The 25,619-nt window shown below is 43.5% G+C and overlaps 1 protein-coding gene across 4 annotated transcripts in view; it reads left to right on the top strand.

Annotated features, from left to right (window-relative positions):
* gatad2b (GATA zinc finger domain containing 2B) overlaps positions 1–17,485 on the top strand; it is a 45,933-nt gene extending 28,448 nt beyond the window's left edge. The window contains exons 3-11 of one of the 4 annotated variants that reach the window (XM_061060398.1): positions 236–365; positions 2,747–2,878; positions 4,361–4,489; positions 9,125–9,286; positions 9,430–9,793; positions 9,934–10,136; positions 10,239–10,349; positions 10,451–10,697; positions 10,901–17,485. In XM_061060398.1, coding sequence (XP_060916381.1) covers positions 236–365; positions 2,747–2,878; positions 4,361–4,489; positions 9,125–9,286; positions 9,430–9,793; positions 9,934–10,136; positions 10,239–10,349; positions 10,451–10,697; positions 10,901–11,037 — 1,615 coding nt within the window. In that variant the 3' untranslated portion in view covers positions 11,038–17,485. Of the gene's footprint in view, positions 1–235; positions 366–2,746; positions 2,879–4,360; positions 4,490–9,124; positions 9,287–9,429; positions 9,794–9,933; positions 10,137–10,238; positions 10,350–10,450; positions 10,716–10,900 lie in introns of all 4 variants that reach the window. The other 3 variants (XM_061060397.1, XM_061060400.1, XM_061060399.1) reach the window with 3 other exon arrangements.
* The last annotated feature ends 8,134 nt before the right edge of the window (positions 17,486–25,619 follow it).

The following is a 25,619-nucleotide window of genomic DNA, read 5'->3' as shown; positions in this document are numbered from 1 at the left end:
CCAGCAGTGGAGGGTTGGGCTGAACATTAAAAACACTGTTTACTCTGCTGCTCATTATGGTATACTATTGCACCTCAAATACAAAATGTACACTCCTCTTTTACAAAAGAAGAAGACGGGGTAAAATTATTTTGGGACCAGCGCACATCAGAGCTGCTGTCTGTAATTATATGGTTTGTAAAAAAACAAAAACAAAGTTCATTGTTTTGTTTGTCTCGTTTATTTTCTGTCACAGTGAAACAGACCACGACAGACGGACTCCGTCTCCAGACGTCATCATCCTGTCAGACAACGAGGCGTCCAGTCCCAGGACGACACCTCGACCCGAGGAGCGCCTCCACCAGGCCAACCTGGACATGTTCAAGGTACTAACACCTGACCTCCACCTGGAGAACATGTCAGAGAAACATCTGCCGCCTCTGCAGCCCTGGATGTAGAAATATCATGAGTGTATTACTTTGACGTTTCAGCTGCAGAGTGTGCACTAAACGGGTTTCCTTAGGAGGTTTATCTGTTGCAAACCTCGTGGAAATCTTCAACTATAGGAAGGAAATTAAAAAAGTAAATACAGAAGGATTTAGTGTCACTAGCAGGAGTAGAAGAGGAGAACAAAGGTCCTCAACGTTAACGGTTCTCCAGGACAGGAAGATTTTTACAGAGCAAGTAGAAAAAATTTACTTGACCGACTGCTCTGCACAGCATAATTTATAATAATGAGAAACAGGAAATGACCCAGTATTAGACATCCCTGGTATCCATTTTTGTTGTATTGGTTTTGATATTTTTTTTAGCTTTTTGTTAAAATCGTATCAAAGCTTAGAAATCTGTGATTGTCTCACTGAATCAGACGCAAGGACCTGTGAATCAGGGATGTGATTCTTTGTTTATCTGGAATTTCAGATTATCTGACCTGAGAAGTTTAATTATAAAGTCTTCATGAAAGTGTCTCTCACACATTGACCCGTACCTGGGCGGTCTAAGTATACTGCTTGCCATTTTTGCATTTTTCTAGATCTCCATCTAGATCGATAAACTAGAACAGGATCTGCACTCGCTCTCAACTGTTAGAGTTCAAGTTGCTCTGCAGGTGATCAGAGAGAGAGAGGGAGGGAGGTGCGATGTCCCGTCTCTCCTTAAATGCAGTGACTCTAAATATATACCGCCTGATGCCGTTATTTTGATCGTTCTGTGCAGCTGGTTGCTTTTCTGTCCAATCTTAGTCTCAAGTCTTTATAACAGTCCTCCACAGGAGACAGGAGAGGCTTCTAGCTGGGTTTAAGGTTAACTAAAGACAATAAATCACAGCAGATAGGTCACACAGCTTGGAGTTTGATGTGCTTCTATTCAGACTGTCATGGTACAGATGTTTGGAGTGGAGGAAAAAGGACTAAAGATTCATAAAACAGCAGTAAGGTTTCAGTGTGTGGCTTCTGTGCCAAGAAAGGTGAAAGGTCATTTCACCTGTTTTTACCACAAATGCTTCAAAGCATCGAACCTTAATCTCCTGCATCAAACATGAGAATATAAAGAAACCATGTATGAACACCTCAGTGCTAAATTAAAGGGCAATAACAACCTATTTTATAATATTTGGCAACCGTTCCTAGATTATCTTCCCACTGATCTGGTTGGCTTATTGCAGAAAGGGTGCCCACACTTTATCTTCAAAAATAAATCATAGTCATGTTTTTCCCTTTGACATGTAATTTAGGTAGATAAGATTGTATCTGATGTGATATATGTTATTACGACCCATGTATTTTTATTGTATTATTTTTATTTTTAAATATATATATTTTTATTCAGTAATTTGGCTACATCTGTGCTGTCTTGTTCTGTGTTTGTTATGTTAATAAAATGACTAAAATATATACATATATATATATATATATATATATATATATATAAAAAAAAGAAAAAGAAACCATGTATAACACCAACTCAGATGTCAAACCGCTGTTCTTGATACTTCTTCACGAGCCGTATTTAAAGGCCCTGACACACCAAGGAGATCGTCGGCCGTCGGTCCTAGTTGGACCGAAGGTGAGCGATTGTCGCCCTAGTTTTTGTGGTGTGTCTAGCTCCGTTGCTACCCGTCGGCCCCTGTTTGCCTTTATTCAACCAATTCGACATGTTGAATCAGCAGCGTCGGCGTCTTTGCAGTTGGTGAGAGGAATCTCTCTGATTGGCTGTTGGGAGGTTTCATTTCTCTCCAGCTCTCGACACAGGTTCAGGAAAGCCCCTTGAGCATGCCGCTGTAGTATCCATGCTTTCACCCATTAGTGCGGTTTCTCCTTATTTGTCTCCTCCGTCTCTTCTTTTCTTTTTCCACTAAAAGAGCAACGGCTGACAACACCAGCGCCATTTTCAACTTTTTATCAGACATTATTCTCCATTAGTAGACTACCTATAATACGAGTGGTGAGCGACAGCGGTGTGAAAATTGTCTTTTTGTATCAGAACAACCGACTACCTCCGCCTGCTGGCATGGAGATGTATTTCCAGAACGTACGTGGTGGTTGGCAGTCGGCTGTAGTCTTTGTGGTGTGTTCAAGTGCAACTTTTTGGGCAAGACAAAAGGCGACGTGAGGCGACGCCACAGGCGGCCTTCTACTAGTTTGCCAATAGTTCTTTGTCTGCTTGGAGAGTCAGGGCCTTAAGAGGCTGTTTAGATCAGAGGAGTGTGTTAAGTTCCCTGAAGTTCACTAACCGTTCTCTGTCTGTGTGTTTGTGTGTGTGTGTTCAGGGGAAGACAGGCGAGGAGCGGCAGCAGATGATCAAAGCTCTGAGGGAGGAGCTGCGTCTGGAGGAGGCTCGTCTGGTTCTCCTCAAGAAGCTGCGACAGAGTCAGATGCAGAAGGAGAACGTGGTGCAGAAGGTCAGTGATGATGATGATGATTATGATGATGCTAACCCCCGCTGCTAATGCTAATACCACAACACTGAAGACACTCTAAACTCTGCTGGAGAATCTGAAAAGCTTCTGGAGGCTGAAAGAGTTACAGGTCCTCAAAGGAGTCACTCCCCCTTTGATGTTTCCCATATTTTCTCATGTTAAGACTGTAAATCAAAGTTGATCTTTGGGGACTTGAGCCAACCCAGAGAGTCCATAACTTTATCATTTATCATAAATCATTTATTTATTTTTTTTATGAAGAGAAAATGAAGAGCTTTGAGTGATTTTTTTTGTGAAACTTAAAAACAAAAATCAGTTGCAAACCCCGACCTGCAGGTTAATTTGAGCCTCCATCGGGTGTCTGCTTTAAATCCACGATGTGAAACTATCAGAGGGGTGTGTTTGCTTATGTAAGACCCTTAATGCGTTTACTCGAGTACCGTCCTCAGGTACAGTATTGAAGTGTTTCAACGTTTTACCCGGCTTGAGCGTTTCTATTTTCTGCTGTTTTATACTTTAACTCTGCAGCGTTTCAGAGGGAAATGTTCTTCATCCTCCACTGCCCCTCTGTGACAGCTGCGGCTCCGTTCAGATCATTAATACTAAATTCAAACTAATACATTAATTAGCATCGAGTTAGAGAGATTAAGACGCCAAGCAGTAGAGCTGCAGCAGTTATTTCATTAACTATTACATTATTAGCAAACTGTTTGGATGAAAGATTTCAGTTACATTTTAACCAAAAAAATCAAAGTCTAAACTCTCCGATTGAAGCGCCTCTGACTGGAATATTTTCCGATTTCTTTCCTCTTAATTGACCGTAAATTAGGGCTGCTCCACTCAATTTTTCCCCCTACGTACTGAGACCAGGATTCTCTCACACGATTCTTATTTTCTTAACAAAAACATTTCCTGCACTCAAATAAAACCAAATGCTGTCAGGGCGCAGGTAGTGTAGTGGTTGGTGCGTGCGCCCCCCCATGTACAGAGGCTGTGGTCCACTAAGCGGCCCTGGTTCGAATCCGACCTGTGGCTCCTTTCCCGCATGTCATTTCCCCACTCTCTCTCTTTCAGAAGTAAGCTGGCCGCTTCTGCAGCAACCAGTCCCAATTCAACACTTACTCTGTACTGGGACTCGAACCAGAAACCCTCCGATCCCTAACCCAAGTCCCTACAGACCGAACTGCTACTGCTGCCCCATTCTCATAAAAATATGGCTTTATTCTCTCAATGTGGCGACTTTGATCTTGTAAAAATACAACTTGAATCTGGTCGTATTCCACTTTATTCTTGTAATAATAGATATTTATTTTCCCCTTTATTCCCAACATTTATTCTCTTAATATAACAACTAAATAATAATTATACTACCACTGATGTGGCCCCAGTCACCGTCGTGAAGTTACTTGTAGTATCAAAGTCATGTTTTCTCTGGTTAACTCTTTTTTTTAACGTCTCCTTCAGGTCCCGGTGGTCCAGAACGCGGCGTCCTCCGTGCAGCCCCCTCCCCTCCACAGCTCTGCTGGTCTGGGGAAGCTTCCTGTGAGGCCGGGCATGCACAACCCAGAGCCCCAGAACCTCCGCAACGCACAGGTCAGTGTGTGCTTTGATTTTGAAAACGGTACGTGTTATCCATAGTTAGGCGCGTAGCTGACAGGTGGGCACGATGTAACGGTTCATCAAGAGTCTTAAAACCAGCTTCAGCTCCAGCTCTCAGTCTGTCGTTGGGTTGACTGAAAGTTACGTCGCTCAGGCTTCTTCCATAATATTATAACCCGGTCTGTTACAAAGTTTAAGATTGTTTCTCACAAGATAATAGTAAGAAACTACGATGCTCTTAGAATAACATAGCAGGTGTGTTGGTTTGGTATAACTGTGAGTCGTCTCCTTGTGCGCCCTAAGAGGGAGATAAAGAGCGGCTAAACGTAGAAATCATCAGGCTGACACTGAGCTGAATCTTCAGTGTTTGAACACAGAGTGAACTCGAGTATCTCTACATCACATGAGTTTCATACTTCAGGTACATTATCAGTCCTTTTCTGCTCTCTGCTCGGGGTTCTTGCTGCTCTCTGAGGTGTTTGAGTTAGAAAGGACATGGGCAATCAACGAGGAAGAGGCTACCCCATTGCATTCTGGTAAATGTAGGAGCCACGGGAGGTAAAGCGTTTGGGAACACTTGTCAGAAGTTCTGCAGTTTGAAATACAGCTCATCCGATCCTGTTAGTGGATGATATTAGACTGAATCCTGAGAATGTCACATTTATTTAGGATGTAGTCACAACATCTAAACTCCTGCAGCACTCAGAGAGTCTGCAGGAGTTAACGTAGTTCAGTAAAAAGATTTGAACAGGTGGTAAAAATAACTGGATTATGAAGTTAAAGGCAGGGCTGGTCATTTCCTCCAGGTCCACTTTTTAAGATTCTGGTTGAAATTGTCTTTCGGTCCTGACAGAAATGAATAACTCATGTTCTCTGAAAAATGAACAAAGAAAACCCGTCATCTGTATCAGTTGTAAGCCTGTAACAACTTCCACCAATGTCTGCCACGAGGTACCAATCTGATGAACCATTCAGACGCCTCCCTGTCTCCCTGCTCGCTCTCTACCTCTTGCGTGCTCTATCCCACACTCAAAGCATGAGCTGAGGTCCGCTTCCGGAGCGACGGCGCTCGTGCATGTAAGTGAGGTCCGTGGCTTTAGAGGCAGCACAGAGGGGAGGGGGTGTAGACGGAGCACTGAGGGAATGCTACTTTCAAATACATTGCCAACCCTGCCTTAAATGTTGCTTAGTTAACGTCAACAAAATGTTTTGATTCGCTGTAACAAGACTAAAACACTGAAGCCAATTCTGCAAACTGTGCAGATTTCATCAGAGAACCGAGTTATTTTGTCGTTATGTCACTGTTTGGGTCAACAGTGCTCGGTTGTTGAGGCGTAACATTTTTTGCGGATGCACAGAAAAAGACGTTCGTACTGATTTTGATTAAATCCATTAACTTTGATTTGGGTCAGGTTTGTCTTGGTACACTTCCTACTTCTCTTTGCAAGTATGAACTTGCAATATTTCTGAAGAAACGATGACAAAGGTCTTAAAAAGTCAGACATTGGACGTGTTGGAACTTGCAGAAACGCTGCTGCAGGACGATTTCTTCTGGTTAATGAGCCTGCTGTGACTCCTCATTATCAAACTGTGATTTGAAATCACTGGAGGACTCCTTTAATGGGACCATCAGTCCTTCATCTTACCCGGTCTGTCTCTTGACTATTTGATTTGTATATGACCGAACACTGTCCTGGTCTTGGTCTTGACTTTGCTGGTTTTTACTACAACAGTCAAAAATCCATACAATAGACGGAAAACAGAGCTCAGAGGTGAACGTGATCAATCTGCAGCCTCCGGTCCTTAAACATCTCATCGGTCCAGCTTCAAAGATTGTTTTTTTTTTTACAGCTCAGTGTGAGTGTGTGAGATCGTGAAGACGTTTTTTAAAGATGTGTGATTGTGAGGCTGCCTCTTTGTTCCTGTGTGACGTAGCTCTGCTCCTCCATTACATGTTGAGCCGCTATTAAATATTCAGTGTGAGTGTGTGTGTGTGTGAGTGTGTGTGTGTGTGTGTGTGTGTGTGTGTGTGTGTGTGTGTGTGTGTGTAGCTTGTAGCTTGTAGCCTATGGATGGAGATGTTCTGCCTGGTTTGTTTTCAGTCTGCTCCCTGATCAGCTGCTGCCCCCTGCTGTCCACACGGGGAACATTAACAGTTAAATCAGTGTGAACACTGCTCACTCTGTTTGTGTACATTTTAAACATGGAAGCTGTGTGCAGCTCCAGCACGTCAACACAAAACGCCTCACCTGTTAGAACTTCTCTCTGATGGCTCAGGTACAGCTAACTCAAACAGATGCATGCTGGGTTTAGTCCTGCTCGAAAACAGACGTCGTGGAGCTTAAAAAAGAGGCAGGCTTCATGTTTAGTCGTTTTGTGTCATCGCCATGTTTGTTTCATCTCGTGATGATATTCACAATTCCCCGTGATGTAACACAGTGCTAATCAACGTCAACTCTTTTTAAATATTGAACAGAAGTTTGAACAGAAAATGTACTATTTAATGTTTTCTTTAAGGTTTATTTTGGGGCTTTTTATGCCTTTATTTCAGAGACAGGACAGCGGATAGAGTCAGAGCTCAGAGAGAGAGCCACAGGTCGGATTCAAACCCAAGCCGTCCGCTTAGAGGACAATAGCTTCTGTATATGGCCCGCACACACTAACCACGAGGCTACTGGCGCCCCAGAGATAGAGAGAGAGAATGTTCTTGACTAAACGATTATCTGAACTTACTGATATCTGTTTATAACGTAACGCCTGGACACAAGAGGAAACCTGAGCACAGAATGAGCGCCCCCATCAATCCTTTCGTCAATTCCAAGGACGAGCAGTCAAACCAAAAAGCGGTCCACTGTCTCTGACTTGTTTTTAACCAGCCATCGAGGAAGGAGAACAAAAATAACTTGTTTATATTCCCCAGAACGAATTTACGACAACAAAGTGAGAGAGAAAAAAGAGAACAGGATCAGAACACTCTGACTCAAGTGTGATTAAAAAAAAATCTAATACTGGTGTAAAAACAAACATTGCAGACATGTTGCCTGCTCTGACTCACTTTACTCTCTGATGGCACCACACAGTCGGTGTTTGTTGCACGATCATTTACCTGGAAGCATCATTTTCTGAGGCTTGTCGATTGATTCGCATACTTTCCGATGCTTCATGCTCTTTAGGAAGCCGACTCTGATTCTTGTGCAGAATATATTCATAGATGAATTTGCTTAAAAATAAACCAAAAGGATGAGTCACCTGTTGATGATGACGAGGATAAAGATGAAGCAAGGTTCATTAGAGGTGGGGGAAAAAAAATCGAGATTCATATCTTGTGAGATATGAGACCCCTGCTTAGTGCTAAAGCTAGCTCTTTAACTAACAAGAAGGCCAAATGGAGCAGCAAGGAATTCAGCCAGTCTCACAGATGACTGGAGTAGATCCTGAAGTATGGACTAATTCAAAAATAGACTTTGAAACATGAATCCAGAATCGTTTTGAATCGAAAATAGATTCTAAATCGAATCGTGACCCCAAGAATCAGAATGGAATGGAATTGTCAGACACCCAAAGATTCTTAGCCCCAATGTTCACGTTGCAGCAGCTTCTTCCTGTTGACCAGCTGCAGTGTGACAATAAAACGAGCAACTGAAGATCTGAGGATTTGAAGCTGAAGAAGCTTTTAAAAAGTTAAAGTAGTCCTTTTAATAGAGAAAAGGAGCATGGTAAGGATGTAACATGAGACACCAGCAGGCTCCTTTATTTGGAAACATGTGGACATAAAACTAAAGGAAACAACTCTGGGAAGTTTTCTCTTTAAACGATAAAAATGCCAAAAAGCTTCAAAAGACAGCGAGCAGGCTTCACTTGTTTTCTGTTGAATGATCATTGGAGCCTCGGCCGTGAAGCCGCTGCCCAGTTGCATGTTGGGAGATCTCTCCGCACGCCTGCTGGAAAACGCTTCAGTCGTGTGATAATCACTTGACTTCTTTGTAACGTGTTAATATCCCAGATTCAAAGTGTGCCTGAAGAACAAAAGAAAGAGGGCTGAGTTTCTGGGAGCGGAGCGCTGTGGGCTCACAGATGACTCATGTTTGTGTTGTTGATCTGCAGAAGTCCACTCATCGCTGAGGAATGCTGTTACCAAGCAGAGTCCCCCCCCCCCCCCCCCCCCCCACACACACACACACACACACACACACACACACGTTTACTGAACTTCATAGGGATCAGTTTGTTGAAATGAACCTTTATGCCTGTCGTGAACTTTCCCACTAAATTAAGAGTTATCGACTGTTTCTGATGTGACAGAAACTATAGAGTAAGCAGAGTGTAAGGGCGCGGTCACACTGGCCATCCGTACCGTGCCGTACTCAACGATTGCCCCCCCCCCCCCCCCCCCCGCTGCGCCATTCCCACGCTGGCCGGCAACGTTAAGGTGTTTATTCTCCAAAGTGTGTGGCGAGCCGTCTCCTCGTCAGTCCTCAAATCTGTTATCTCGTTAGCGTTGGCTGGATTCAGTTTTTGCCTTCTAAGGTTATAAATAAAAACCAGAAGTTCAGAACAGGTTGATCTCGTTTCTCTCAGACTTAAGTCACTTTAATAAAGTGTTGTTTTTTTTTTTCCTCCTCCCTGCAGGGTCACACAGTCATCAGGTCAGCAGCCAACGCCAACCTGCCGCCCATGCTGATGTCACAGCGAGTGATCGCCCCAAACCCCGCCCAGCTGCAGGGCCAGAGGATGTCCTCCAAACCCGGGATGTCCCGCTCCAGTATGGGCAACACCGTCAGCTACCAGCAGGTACAGATTCACACCTTCACTGAAGTCTGCTCTGCGATCAGTCGTTTTAATACTTTATTTTACACGTTTTGTTTAAAGCATTTAAAACGCCGCCTCTCTGACCCGTTGTGTGTGTGTGTGTGTGTGTGTGTGTCTCCGTGCAGGCCAGCCAGCAGGTGGCAGCCTCTCAGCGCTCAGGCTCCAGTGCCATGTACATGAACCTGGCCCACATGCAGGCAGCTGCAGCAGCAGGCGGGGTAGGCGGCGGACTGGGCGGAGCCTCAGCCGTCAGCCCGTCCAACATGTCGGGCTCTGCAAGTGGAGGCGTGAGCTCGATGGCCGACCAGGCGAGCAGCCAGGCAGCCGCCAAGCTGGCCCTGAGGAAGCAGCTGGAGAAGACCCTGCTGGAGATCCCTCCACCCAAACCCCCCGCCCCCCTACTCCACTTCCTGCCCTCCGCCGCCAACAGCGAGTTCATCTACATGGTGGGCCTGGAGGAGGTGGTGCAGAGCGTGCTCGACAGTCAGGGTGAGAACTTCAGAAGTTTGTACACCATTTTCAGAAACACTCAAACTGAAGGAAGTTAGACAGAAAAGTTCCCCGAGAACACGGATGAGAAACGACTTAAATCTCAATAATTATAAGAAAAACCTTTTTCTCTCCTGCAGGTAAACTCAGAGGGACGCTGGCCCGCATGGAGCCGTTCTTCTGCGCCCAATGCAGAACCGACTTCACGCCCCACTGGAAGCAGGAGAAGAGTGGGCGGATCCTCTGCGAGCAGTGCATGACGTCCAATCAGAAGAAGGCTCTGAAGGCGGAACACACCAACCGGCTGAAGAACGCCTTCGTCAAGGCTCTGCAGCAGGAGCAGGTCAGCGGCTCTGTCACATTCAGACGATCAGTGTTAAGGGGTTGTTACACGTTTACAGATCTGTGTTAACTGACATTTCTATGTCTGCGTGTAAACTTTCAGGAGATCGAGCAGAGGCTGCAGCAGCAGGCGGCCCTCTCCCCGAGCTCGGCCGCCACCGGCCCCAACGCCTCCAAGACTGACTCCATGATCCGACATCATGCCCTCCGCCAGGTACAGCCAACTCCAATGAGACACATAACAAACAGAGATATTCTGAGTATTCTCTGTAATTTTTTTTTACTTGAAATTCATCACCTGTGTCATTTGCTCAGTTTCTACCAGAAACGGTGCTACCGTTCCTTTTGTCTCGTCCCCAGGCCCCGCAGCCTCAGGCGTCCATGCAGCGAGGTCTGTCTAACTCTGCGCGGGGCGTCCTGTCTAACTTCGCCCAGGCCTCCCAGCTGTCGGTGGCCAGCAGCCTGATGGGGATGACCAGCGCCAAGCACTGCGGCAGCGGAGGAAGCGGCAGCAGCAACAGAATGCAGCACGACAGCCGCCGCCAGATCTACAACATCCCAGGTAACCAACAAACGGGATGTGAGTAACAGTGGTATTTACGTTCATCTTGAATACACACGTTTAAACGCAGTAAAGCTTTCTCTGATAACTTGCAGCCATTTACAAACCAGTATCAAGACCACCATCGTGGTTCAGAAACAGAAACTTTTACAGGAAGTAGATTAGGACTGACCTTCAGTGTTTCTGTTTCTCTCTCCCCTCAGGGTTAAATATCGCCTACCTGAACCCGGCGGCGGTCGGCGCCCATAAGGGCTCCAGCTTAGCGGACCGGCAGAGAGAGTACCTGTTGGACATGATCCCGCCACGATCCATATCGCAGTCCATCACCGGACAGAAATGAGCCCCGCCCACCTGCCCCTCCTGAAGCCCCACCCCCTGTTCTCTCCTCCTACCCCCAAACTGAAGCACTCCCAGATCAAACACCCCTCCCCACCCCCCCCATCGCATGCAGTGCCTGTCCGTGTGCCTACCTGAACCAACCCACGAGACCCACCGAGTCGGACAAAGACACTAAACTGTCAGTGCATCTCAAACGTTCTTATTCTAGTAAAAATCTTCTTCGTCAGCGTTGTTTAACGATTATAATTCCCATTATTATCGCTGTTGGTAGCACTATTATTATTATTATTATTATTATTATTCTACCTGAAAGTACCATTTCTGCTTCAGTTGTTTTTGAATTTTTCTTTTTTTTTTCTTTTTGTGTTTGGTCCTTTTTTTTTTTTTCTTTTTTTTCCTGCCGTCTCTTGGTGGAGCGACGAGGATCATCGTACAGCCTCTAGGCCTCGGTCACTTAGGATTTATTTCTCCTGATTATAAGGCTCACACGTGACTATTGCTAGTAACAGAAGATCAACAGGGTGCATTCTGGTTGCTATGCAACATAAAGTTTGAAGCTTTGTAAAAAGTGTTAGCTCGCTAACTTGAAGAGACAAAGTGGAAGATGTTGACGACAGAAACGGACCGGGTAGTTACGGCTCTGCTCGCTCTTGAAAAGAGGACGGAGAGTCTTTCACTTGTTTCATCTCGTGGTGGAAAGGGTCAAAAAGTTCACGATCCAGAGGAGACCCCGCCTACATCAGAGCGACCAACTAGAGAATGACTGACAGACGGTGCAGAAGAATCCTGTGTGATCATCCGGCATCATCTTCATCGGTTTCTTCATTTCAGCCTCTCTCCTGCTAGCAGCTGTTAGCGGGTGTTAGCGATGGATGTACGCGGGACAATCTTTGATAATCAGGACAGAAACGTCCCCGACTGTTCGCTCAGACTCCGGCTCAGGGGAGCCGACGGGCCGGAGGACGATCCAGTATTCACAGAGGAAGAAATGAGTGAATTCTCCCTCCATCTCATCTCACCTCCTTCCCCCTAACTCCCCCCTTCCTCCCTCCCTCCCTTTGGTTCTACAGTATGCACAGACTGAACCCTTTTGGCTCCTCTCGGCATCACACGTTCTTGAGAAAGTGGAAAGAACTTCAATCTGAAGGCGGAGACACATTTTGTGCGTCCGAACCACAGATTATGTACCTAAAAAACCTGGAGAATCCGGGTTTCCTTTTCTTGTTATATTTTAGATTGTTTTCTGATTGTCCCCCTCCTATTTCCTCCTCCCGACTTTCTTTCTTTTAATTTTCGGTTTGTTCATTTCTTTGTGTTTTTTTGCGGCGTCTCCAGATGAATTTGGGGGGGGGCGTACCTAAGAGGTATCAGCCCCCGGAGACGATAATAATCAACATAGCTAAAAACAGACACTATTGAAATATCTGTATGGATTATGTATAGGTACCTAGCTTCAGAGGGAAAAAAAGGATGTGGAGTATATCTTTTATGAGAGAGAGACACGGATCAATCATTGTGTGCACGCTCTGCACACGCGTCGCCTCACTCCAGAGGAGCACTTTGCATATTTCCAATTGGAAAACTTTTTTTTTTTTTTTTTTTTTTTAAGATCAAAAGAATGTTACAGTAGAGAGCGGTCTGGGTCTGAATGCTGGAGATGTCCTGAATGTTGTGGATGATGAAAGATGTCATTCTGATTTCCTCTGCCGGTGTTGGTCTCTGTTAACGTTGGACCTCAGTCTCAGTTTGGACTCATGTGGATCAAAGCTGCTGCTGGTCTGATCAGATGTTCAGTCAGTGTTCAATCCCTGAAAAATCAGTCGGTGTAAGACAAGTTCCTCCCCTTCTCAATGCAGGAGTCAGAGGTTTGAGGCCAAACAAATCCATCATGAGATCTGAGATTACTGAAATAGTGTTTCCACTGCAGGAGCTTTCTTTAGGGACTAGGAACCTTTAGAGGGATCACTGTCCAAATGTAGTGCCAGGGACATTTTTAAATTCTCGTAGGTTGGGTAAACACGGTATCATAGTACAAATGTGGTGGTGGAAAGTTATCACACACCTTAAGAGTTATGAATTCTGTGCTCACACCCAACGGTCCTATCATAACACATAACGATCCAATCGTGCTCACACCCAACGGTCCTATCATAACACATAACGATCCAATCGTGCTCACACCCAACGGTCTGATCGTGCTCACACTGTTAAATCAGGACGGAGCATTGACAAGTGTCAATAAGGTTTCCTTTGAGAACTCCCACAGACGGAAGCTGAAGTCAGAAACGAAGGAAGTTGAAGTTGCTCGTTTGTATCTCAAAGGAGAGCCATGTATACTTGGCATGCTTGCTGTTGCCACAGCTCGACAGACCCGGCTTCCTAATTTCTCGGCATGTCACCATGGCGCTTTCGTGGCGCTGTTTCGCCATTTTCAAGAGCAATCAGGAAAAAAAAAGAGCCCTGCAGTTGGGAATTCAGCTCTATGCTCTGCTCTCACTTTGCGAGCGTGTGCAGTTGTACGACCAAACTTTCTGACATGCCAGAAATGCTCTCTCCGGTGCTCTCTCCCACCTTTAAACGGCACTTGAAACAACATGTGATAGGGGCTGAAATTCATTCCCTGTGACTCTAAAATCACGTCATAAACGGCCTCATATAGTGCAGTGTAAGTCCGTCCTAAAAGTCCCTGCTCGGGGGGAAATACTTTAGCAGAGGGGCCTTAAACACTGAGCATTACTGATTAGTTAAAAATCACCAAACACAGTCTTTGAACACAGTGGAAACATGGAGAATGACAACCGTGAGAAAGCATTAGCCCGAAAGTGGGTTTTCTTTCTGTAATTCTAACAACAAAAAAGGCCTGACTGTGGTGAGACATTCAGGCAAAGGTTCATTTTTGACATGAGACCAACACTGTTGCGGAGCACTACAGGTCAGTGTTTGTTTGTTTTACCTTCATCCTCAGTCTCTGTTCAGGTTGCTGGTTACTTCTCGTTACAGTTCAGTCACTCGCACACTTTGAATCGTCTTTAAATTTGACCTGTTCTTCTGATCCCTGTTTAAAAACTCACAGACAGTGTTATAAAGCTGGACCCTCAAACTAAACGTGGGCAAAGTTTCAGATCATGAGGTAAACGTGTGTTGGAGTAATCCCAGGATGAGTCTGCAGAGGGCGCTAAACTGCTCGTTCTGCAAATCACACGATAGTTCCCCGATATGAAACCAAGAATTTCACCAGACGGCTTCAAGCGTCTACATAAGCCATTGAAACCTCTCACATAGACTCATTTAAATTATTTTCTGAAATTGAAACTAAGGCACTTCTTATGGACGACCGTTGATTAGCCGCTCAGCTAACGAGCTTAGCTAGTTAACAAAGCAGCACTTCTGTATTCACCGCACTTGTTTTCATTGCTCAGTGTTGGTTGTCATGGAGACCTTCTGTCTGCAGCTCTGAAACTCGATCCTGTTGTTTTTCCGAATCTGTGTGAGAGGCAAACATTAGTTCTTTGTTCGAAGCTGAGCTAATGCTAATGCTGTTAGCGTCTTAAAGCTAGACATGTTTTTGGACGAGGCTCCATTGGATAGAAGATGGATCTAAGTTCTCTGTCTGATCTATCTCCATGTTATCTCATTGATCCTGATCATGGACCGTGTATAAGAGGACAACATTGCTGACTCTTGTCGGAACTCAGCCTCGGGTTTGGCATTTTGTTTTTACTGAGCCAGAAGTGAACATCATCGAATGAGAGGCTGGAGCTGGTGAGATTTTCAGGGTGTCTTTTTGTTCAACTAAACGCTGAAGACTTTTCTTAAGACACCATGGTAACAACTTGTCGATCACAATAAGACCCGCCCTAAATCCTGCCCTACTTTCTGGTTTTTCAGACTATAATTTGGACCATAATTTACAAAAGATGAGCATCACGCTGTATCAAAGACGACTTGGAACTAAAGATTGAGAGCATAAACTTGTTGGAAAAATGTTTTCCTGAGGGGATAAATCACCTGAGAAGACGTAGAGCCACGTTCTCAGCGGAGTCGCCCCCTGCTGGACACACTAAAAACTACAGGTTCAGGGCACTTCTGCACGGCTCCACTTTAGAAATGTTCCCGTCTTATACGCGGCCTCTGGTCCTAAGTTTGTTTCATTCAGGAGTGTCTGATTCTGAAGTCCAAACTACAACCTGATGTCATTTCCTGTGCTCATCATGCTACACTCTGTGTGCACACGTGTTTGTGTCTGTCACATGAGCGCGTTCTGCTTCAACACAATCACTCTGCAGATAGAAACCCAGACCTGCCGTCACCGTCTTGAGAATGAACCGATAACTTGAAACTACCTAGGATGAAATCACAGATGGTAAAAACATTTTTCTAATCTTGTAAAAAAAATCCGTTTTCCCTCTTTTTGAAACGGTTTGAATCGGATGTATGAATATATTTTCATGTTTTTAACGTCTGGGCGAAACATTTTTCTGCCGGTCACGATTTGTTTTCAGCAGTTTTTCCTCATGCATCTTCGTTGCAGCCAAGCTGAAAGTGAAAATGAAGAACTCCTGTCTCTCTGATCCTTCGCAGATGCATCCACACACCTTCGTATTCGGACCGCAGAGTCTTCTCAAATTTTAAATTTTTTTTAGATTTCAAAAGTCATTCTTTTCTCCTCGATTGAGTTCTTGTTTTCTTTCTATCGCAGTTTAAAAAAAAAAATAAACAAATGTATTGATTATGAAATAAATGACACGATATTTGCTAGGTTTGAAGTAATAATGACTTATTGTACATAAGCATTTTTTTTCCTCCCTTGTACTGAAAAAAGAAATTAAATGGTTGTATATTGTGTAGAAAAGCAAACAAAAAGCCATGAATATTGTGAAGCTTGTCATTTCGTTTTGTGATCACTGTGTATTATTGTGTAACAAATGTGCAAAATGTTTGGGATTCTCTTTTTTTCTTTCTCTCTCTCTCTCTCTCTCTCTCTCCCTCCTCTGCTTCTCCAACGCTCCCTGGATTAGTCGCCTCGCTGCAGGACGAGTTTGAAAGTTTGCAGGAACGTTTTTCACTGATTCGGGGAAAGTGAGTCTGCAGCCTGTTAAACATCGGATCGTTTCCTTTGTTGTCTCTCTGATGCTTGACATCCGAGAGTCGTTTACTCAACTCGCTCTGGATTTAAGCACTTTGAATGTGGCGCTGTGAGGATCCGCTTTTACCCGTCTGATCCGGGTCAAATCCCGGCGATCTCTGTCCCCGCAGATTCAGCCAGTCGTTGAACTTTAAACATTTCAGACTTGTAAAGATCTTCCACCAGAGAGTTTTAAAACCAACATTTAAGAAGTCAATAGTAACAGATTATTAAATCCAAATGTTGGGAAGAGGATACGAGAGGATGTGAAAAATGTACTCGAGTTTAAGCTCTGAGTTTTTGATTGAAACTCACCGGCAGCGCTGCTCTGTTGCGACCCGGCTGCCTCGTGCTTTATGGCTGCAGCCCAAGACAAACCTCCCTCTTTGTAGGACAAAAAAGTTCATCTTGTTCTTCATCAGACTCAAACTTCAGACTATATCCCCAAAAGCAAATCTACAAATCCTGACGTCAAACTCAGAATCCCGACTTTGATTCTCAGGATTCAGACTTTTAACGTCTGGATGTTCGACATTGAACTCAGAAAGCGTCTTAAACATGTCACACGTTGCGTCGATCCTCCTCCATAAAAATGATTTGGATTGGCTACATGTTGAATTACATGAACAGTGTTGGTATCAGAGTTTTTGACGCTCTAAGCCCGGTATTCTGCGGGCAGCGCTCGAAGCCTGACGTGTCTGAGAAATGTCAAACGGGGTTCAATTGGAAGTCATTTAAAAGTTTTTGATGAGCCATAATTGAAGTGAAATCTTCAAATCACAAAAAGCTCTTTAACAGCTTCACTTTTGAATTGGTGTCTAAAGAGTTAAAAGTCTTCTGTTGAGGTGCAGCGGCCATGTTTGAACTCTCGCTCGGACGTAATGAACCGACTCTGAATCAGTGACGACTTCCTGCAGACGTCGCTCCTCTCTTTGGCTTTCTCTTCTATCAGTTGTCGCTCAAACAGGGACACAACAACATCGGTTTTTATAATCTGACCCGTAGAAGCGTTTCTTCTTCTTCTTTCTTTTTTTGCATAATGTAGACAAAAGTTAAACGACCTTCTGGGGAGGCAGAAACAGACAATTTGAATCGAATGCAGAAGAATTGAAGTCCATTTTGTTTTGCTGACATCAATCCTGACCTTTTGCACATACTTGATATTTAACGGTCTTCAAAAAAAAGTCAAAAGAAAATAATGCTGTTTGAATACTGCCAGTTGATTGACAATTATGCATTGATTGAAAAAATAAGCTAATTTTGGAGGAAATAACTTTGTAATATTTATCTCTTGCAAGCTATGTTTAATAAAGGTTGAAACAATTTGCTTCCACGTGTGAATTTATTCAACTCTGCATTCTCTGAGGAACTTTGTCGTATATCTATCAGAGACCAAGACAAACCCGAGACCAGAGTGCTCAGAGACCAAGACATACCCGAGACCAGAGTGCTCAGAGACCAAGACAAACCCGAGACCAGAGTGCTCATAGACCAAGACAAACCCGAGACCAGAGTGCTCAGAGATCCAGATATACCCAAGACCAGAGTACTCAGACCAAGACAAGACCGTGACATTTAGGGATCGAGACCAAGATCAAGGCAGGACGAGACCAAGACCAGACCAAGACATTTAGTGATCGAGACCGTGTCAAGACCAAGGCAGGGGGAGATAAATTAACCTACCTTGATCCGCCCAGTTGAGACTGAAGTAAAGACAGAGTAAATTGATTTCGATATCGAGACTAGACCGAGACCTTCAAAAAGTGGTCTCTAGACCTATTTTCAGTACTACATATTTAATTCCATGTGAACCCCTCGAGTGGCCATTCCAGAGTCTGGTTGGGCCCTCCCTCTCAAAGACGGTTAATTCCTCTTCATTGTTCTTTGTTGACTTTCATCGACAAACTTTTGGTTTTCACAGCAATAATGCTGCAACGCTCAGCAGGGCAACGAGAGTGAGTGTTGTCAGATGGGGCCCCCTTTGGGAGGTTTACTACTGTCGTTGAAAAATGTGCACATTTTGGATCACTGCTTTGGTTTGAACTTTGTGAACCCTCAGGGGCCCTGGTCTGGGGCCCCTTCCTTGCCTGTTGAAAAGAACCCCTCTGAACCCCTCAAGAGTTCACTTGTGATATTAAAAGAAAGGTTAAAAAGGGGAACTGTGACACTTGACCTTTGACCTTGACATTCACAAAGTCATATGTGTTCAGTAGAGAAATTCAAAACAAGATTTCAAAGCTGAGTTTTAACATTCAAACTTGGTGTCAAATTAAATAACACACCTTAGAATAGAATAGAAGTTTATTTTAAAGCACATTTCATTACAGTTCAGCTCAATGTGCTTTACATTGAAGAGGAACAGGAATACAAGAGACAAAATAGCTGTCTGAACAATCATGAATATGATACAAAAATCAGATTAGGGACAAAACAGTACAAAAACAAAACACTTACACATATACACAAAGAGTAATTATTTGTATGCTTGAGAGAGTAGATTTGAGTTTGGCTTTGAAAGTAGAGACAGTTGTGATGGACCTCAGGTCAGCAGGGAGTTCGTTCCAGAGAGAAGGACCACAGTAACTAAAGGCCCCCTCTCCGGACTTTGATTTGATTCTTGGAATGACTAACAGACCTTCCTCTGATGACCTGAGAGCCCTGGTAGGGTTGTAGTGTGTGAGCAGGTCAGAAATATACTTGGGTGCAGAACCATTGAGTCCTTTATGGACTAATAAGAGGATTTTGAAGGTGAATCTGTGTTGTAAGGGGAGCCAATGGAGTGTTTTTAGGACCGGGGTGATATGATCAAATTTTCTTGTGTGTGTCAGGACTCTGGCTGCTGAATTTGGTTAGAGTCGTCTGATAGATTGTTTGGGTAACCCGGCATACAGGGCATTACAGTAATCTAACCTGGTGGAGATGAATGCATGGACTAATTTTTCTGCGTCTGTTTGGGATATGAAGGATCAGAGTTTTGATATTTTCGTCAAATGGTAAAATGCTGTTCTTGTAATGTTGGAGATATGATTTTCAAAGCTAAGGTCGGGGTCTATTTTAATTCCAAGATTTCTGGCCTGCTCACTTTATTTAATGGAATTTGATGTGAGGTGTATATGGATGTGTTGTCTATAGGGCTCAGATCATCATATGAAAGTGAAATGTATACCTGTGTGTCATCAGCATATGAATAGTATGATAGGTTGTGTTTCTTCATGATTGAACTAAGTGGGAGCATGTATAGATTAAAAAGCAATGGCCCAAGGACTGATCCTTGTGGAACCCAAGCAAGGACCTTTCTTTCTTTAGATTTAAAATTTCCCAGAGAGATTTGAAATTTCCTGTCTTTTAAAAAGGATGCGAACCAGTCGAGAACAGGGTCTGATAGGCCAACTAAATAGTGAAGTCTTTGAATCAATGTGTCATGATCAACAGTATCAAATGCAGCAGAGAGATCAAGTAACACTAAATTTGTAGCTTTTTGACAGTCACTGTTTATCCTGATATCATTAACAATAAGGGCAGTTTCGGCGCAGTGATTTGTCCTAAAGCCAGATTGGTATGTATCGTATATGTTGTGAGTTGAAAGGTATTTGTCCAGTTGAATGTGAACAACTTTTTCCAGTGTTTTGCCAATGAAAGGAAGATTTGAGATTGGTCTGTAGTTATTGATTACTGATGAGTCTAGGTGTTTTTTCTTAAGCAGGGGTGTGATGACAGCTTTCTTAAGAGAAGAAGGGAAAATGCCGGTCTGTGAAGAGGTGTTTGCAATATTAACGATGTTTTCTATAAGACAATGAGAAACAATTTTAAAGAGTTTGGTGGGGATAGGATCTAAAGAACATGTGCTAGGTTTCAAGTGCTGAATTATTTCCTCCAGATTGGTTTAGGTAATCAGGGGAAATGTAGACATTGAGCTTTTGGCAGTAGGGTTGTACAAAGGTGGTGGAGGATCACATGAGTTTTTGAGGGAAATAAATATATCATGTCTAAGGTTGAACACTTTTTCTTGAAAGAAAACAGCAAATTCTTCACATTTGGCCTGAGAGAGGAGCTCAGAAGGGATCGATTTTGAAGGGTTAATGAATTTTTTCAACTGAGGAGAATAAATATGACGGATTATTTTGATTACTGTTAATCAAATGAGAGATGTAGGACTGTCTTGCAGATTTCATTTCTTTATTATAACAGTAGAGTGCATTTTTTATAGATCTCAAAGTCAGCTTGTAACTTGTTTTTTCTCCACTTTCGCTCGGCTCTCCGACAGATTCTCTTTGCCATCCTTTTTTTTCCACTTTTCCTACATGGTGCTTTTGGAGGTCCATGTATTTTGACAGTTTTTTCAGGGGCGATATTATTAATGATTTGAGACAACGTGTAGGAGAAATGATCCATCATGGCATCACATCTTCAGGGAGTGTGGTTTCTACACTGACCACCAGGTGGCAGCATTGTGCATGAATACATTTATTTCAGCATGTGTTTCAGCTCTTTGAGTAAGTGTAGGGAACATTAAACCAGCAGTGTAATTAGGATTCAATTAACTCGTGAAGATTTGCATCAGGGCAAAAAAAAAGTGCATTTACGTTTGACCAAGGAGAAGAGTTAAAGGCCCTCCATGACCTTACAGTGACCTCGTTGTGATGTCATCTCTTCATGTTGGGTAATCACAGGACCAAAGTTGAACCTGCTCATTCTCTTTGCATCAACCCATATTATCTATAACGTGTTCTCTACTTGTCAGATGCTGATGTTTTGAGTACAGAGTGAACATAAACACCGCCATGCTTTGTGTATATACACGCCCCTATATGGACGTGTAGGGTGAACGAGTGTGTGTTTCAGGGCTTTGACATAAGCAGATTTTAAGATGACAGGCGAGCGCATGATGCATTGTGATTTTATTTTGATCTTGTTGATTCATGTTGTCAGGGCTGTACTGTGGTGCAGTGGTTAGTGCTGTCAAAGAGAGGAGGTTTCTGGTTCGAATCCCCGTCTGACAGGAGCCTCTCTGTGTGGAGTTTGCATGTTCTCCCCATGCATGTGTGGGTTCTCTTCGGGTGCTTCGGCTTCCTCCCACAGTCCAAAGACATGCTCGTTAGGTTAATGTGTGAATGTGAGTGTGGATGGTTGTCTGTCTCTATATGTCACCCTTTGACTGGCGACCAGTCCAGGGTGTTCCCCTCCTCTTGCCCAATGGCAACTGGGATCGACTCCAGAACAGGAAAAAGCGGTAAAGACAATGGAATTTTGTTGTTGCTTTAAGTCTTAAAGAGAATGACACACAGAGGCAGCTGTCACCTACATCATTTTTTTTTATCTTCAAATATCTCACATATTATCATGTGATTCCTCGAACAATAAACTCATTATTTTAATGTTGTTGTTGCTGTTCAGTCTGATTGTTGGTTGTGTCCTTTGTTTGATGTGATCTTTGTTTTTTATGAGCTGCAGAACAGGAGCCTGGTATGAACCAGTTTGAACTGGGTCAGGTCTGTTTGAATGTTACTTTGAATCTGTTCCTGTATGATACAATGAAACAAAACAATTCATTGCAGACAGAAAATCTAAAATCTTGAGTAAAAAGGAGCTGAAAGGAGAAGAATCTGTCGGGGGTATTGGAAAACGATAGATTGGAAAGGGGGGAAAAACAATGTAACCGTATAGAGCCACAACAAGCTTCCTAAACTACATAATGCACCGAAAATGATGAACTACTGTCAAGTACAGAATCTAGAGTCTTTTCTAGGATGGATGGATGAAGTTCACAGCTTCTTTTTATCTTCACAGATCTGTTCACACTCGTCCTGCTCATGGAGATGTGGGTTAGAGTTTATCTGATAGTGACACATATCTGAGACAGTCAAACCACCCTCATCCTCGGGCAGTTTCACTGGTCCATCAAACCTGCAGAAAACAGCACTGAGGTCTAACTACTAGTCTCTGCACACAGTCACAGATTCAGAGGAATCAGCTGTCTGTAAAAACACTCAAAAGGTGTCAGATGCGTGCGTTCATATTTGCACAAAACGCCTCAAAAGACCTCAAATTTTCAGGTCGAGTTTCATGTGTGAACGCAGTTTTAATTTTTTCACCCTCTCCCTGACTTTACCGGGACTTTTTCCCACCAGCCTGCTAGTAAAATGTCTGCGTGCAGATGCGAGAATGGAGCAGGAAGTATTCAGGGAAATTCATGTGTGTATGTGTGAACGCAAACAGCCAGATTCTTTCACTCGAATTTCACCCAGAGTTTCTCCTTCCAGACCCCTGGTACTTTTTCTGCAGCAACTCCGGACATGCTGATGTGAGAGTTCACCTCGGGCCAATGGGATGGGGAGTGTTGTGACTGCTGCACGGTGCATAGAGCGTATGAACTCGATCGCTAATTAACCTGCTGCATTCTGTTTTCTGTTCTCCAGTATGTTGGTCTCCACTCTTTGTTGAAAGTGTGATTCTGTTGAACTACACATAGCATTGATATAAAGGCAAATATCCTCATTATTGCATCGTAGAGCAGACTCTGTTGCTCCTGTCTGACAGGGATAGTGAGGAACATGTGTGAACAGCCAGGTCCTCCTGAAATGATCTAGATATTTTCCGGAGTGTTTATGTGAAAACGGCTAATGACAAGTTTTTAAAGCGTCAAGTTAGTTTGAGCTGCATGCTCTAATTCTCACTGTTGAACTCTTTGTGAACATCCTGTCAGAGCTTAACACATCATTATATTTATCATTTAGAAAACCTGAATCAATTTCTCTGGCTGAAAATTGTCGAGTTCAGTTGGAGTACATTAGATGTGTTAGTTAGACGTGTAACTCACCTTGTTCGGAACTTTTTCGCAAATGTGAACACGACATGTGATTGGCATTTCCAACACTTCGTCACAACCCTCACTGATTCATCAGTTGAGCTTTATTCTGCTGAAACATTTCTTTGAGTTGGAGTTTTTGCGGGTTCAGTGTGGATTCATCCCGGGTAAAAAGCGTCAGTGTTTCTGTAAAGATGACTCCATGTCTAAGAGAAGTTGACACAACAGAGAAACTTGTTATTCTGCTTTTGCATCTTCTAAGAAAACCATCTCACCATGATAGCTGATCTGATTATGTGAGTGAAATCACTTTGGATAAATAATCATCTGAACACAGTGAGGTCAGTTAGCCTCTCTGTAGAGGGAGGGTTATGTGACCGCTGTGTCAATTCACTTCCTGTAACCAGGCCTCCGAAGAGGTCGGATTAAGAGAAAAAGAAAAAGTCTAAATTTCCAACTTGATTTGTGTCCTTTAATAACCCTGCATATTGAGAAATTAACTTTTCAAACTCTAGAAAGTGCAGCTGCTCAAAACAGTTTGGAATTTGAGTGACATTTCCAGGTATCCAGGTGTGTTAAACACTGTTGTGATTGCTCCATAATGCACGTCTTTCCTCCTGTTATGGCGTTCAATGTTCTCCTTCTGTGTTTTCAGTCAAACATGTTGATACAGTTTCTGCAGAAACATAAAGCTGCAGCTCCGTCTCTCTTTCTGCGTGCAGGACGAAAACAGATTACACAACACAAAGGTCGTCATGTGAGCAGCAAACAGGACGTCTCAGGTGTGTGTGACTGTGGTGCAAAGTGGGCGGGGCCTGCTCTCGGTGAAACACTGTTGAATGTGTTTACCTGCAGCAGTGACTCACAGCGGCCGGAAGACGTGCAAACCCTCAGAAATCAAAGAGTCTGACGCTGCAGATGACGTCAGCCTGCAGGTCACTCGTCTGTGCAAAAAAAAATCAGACTCAAACAGGAGATAAAATGTGTGTGTGTGTGTGTGTGTGTGTGTGTGTGTGTGTGTGTGTGTGTGTGTGTGCGTGTGTGTGTGTGGGTGTGTGTGTGTGCATGTGTGTGTTATATAACTGCGTGTGATATTCCAAGAACCACAACTTCCCTGAAACGACTTCTGCAGCCGGAGCAGCAGCTGTCACCGTTGACCTTGTTTGTGCAAACCACAGGAAGACAAAGTATTCACGAGATTTAATTACGTAAAAAAAATGAACAAATGTTATCTCAAGACACTCCACAAAAAAGAGCAGGGGAAAGATGTTACTCTTTGCTATGTTCAAGAGTCAACGTTAATCCATCATGAGCACTTACTTTTAGCAAAGTTACAGTGGAGAGGAAAAACTTCCTTTGAGAGGCAGGAAACCTCGAGCAGAACCAGACCCGAGATGAACAGCCGTCTGCTGAGTCTGTGTCGGGGGTTGGAAAGTGGAAGAGAGGGAGACAAGAGAGCAACAACAACAATGAAGAAGACAGATTAAAAGCTGTTGTGTCGGTAATGATGGTAAAAGTATGTGAAGCATTCACAGGAACAGCTAAGTATGATGCTAGACTCATTGGTCTTTTATCAACGTTAGTAACTGTACTGATGATGAAACAAGGAGGACTAGTCGTGTTAGTTGAAGAGGTTGAGGTTCTTTGCAGGAGAATACATCGGAAAGATGTAGAAAAGAAGAAGAAGAACATTCTCACTGATTATTTGGATGTCACATAAGCGTTTTTATCTCAGGGTCATTCCTTGTAAATTCACGTGCAAGGTGAAGCTACGAGCTAACTCAATTGTGCTAACATTAGCCTGATTACACAACAATGCAGGACACAGGCGGCTGCAGCTCAAGCCGAGGACAATTTCGTCTGATCCTTGTGCTAAACTTCTTCGTGTGAACGCGAGTGGAGGGGGGTTGGAGGTGTTTAGCTGGAGGAGAGAGGAGGCTTCAGTATGGAGGATTTTTAAATTAAAAAATGTTTAATTAAAGGCTTCAAAGTCACTCCAAGCTTAGGTCTGCAGCCGTGCAAGCAGACTGTAAGACTACTTTCAAGTAAAGCCTGCAGTTCAATCCTAGCATTAGCATGCTAACACATTGATGCCTCTTGCATTTTGAACTTTTACCGTGTTAGCTTTTTGGATGTACTTTTGTCCTTTGTCTTTTAACTGTCTTGTTCTGCCTTTCCAAAAAAACAATCGGCCTTCGTGGGTCAAATAAAGTTGAGTTGAGTTGAGCAGGGCAAACACTTTGCAAACACTGAAGACTTCAATAAGGAGAAGCGTACTCCAAATTCAGAAATGAAGCCGACACTAAGACATTTACTTGTTTTGGTTCTGCATGGTGTTTGCCGTTTACTTGATTGCAGCCGTGAGTTTTCCAGGAAGCCAACAATCTTATTTTGTACACAGTTAATATTCTTTCTGGAGTAGGTTTACAAGTTTATAGTCTTCTTCATCTTTGCTGTGCACAAGTTCAGTTCGGTGTTCCTGAGTGAACACAAAGATTACTCTGATTTCTGCAGCCTGGTTATGTTCCCAGAGTCCTGCATGACAATAAACCGGATTGTTACTGTAGACAAATAGCTGCTCTAACATCCATTATCTGCTAATGACTCTTATAAAAACAGTAATGAGTTGGTTTGAGGAAGGAGCAGGAGGTCA

The sequence above is a fragment of the Labrus mixtus genome, chromosome 16 (assembly GCF_963584025.1).
Source record: "Labrus mixtus chromosome 16, fLabMix1.1, whole genome shotgun sequence".
Classification (NCBI taxonomy): domain Eukaryota; kingdom Metazoa; phylum Chordata; class Actinopteri; order Labriformes; family Labridae; genus Labrus; species Labrus mixtus.
The sequence above is the reverse complement of the archived record's forward strand: the minus strand, read 5'-3'. Positions and strand labels throughout refer to the sequence as shown.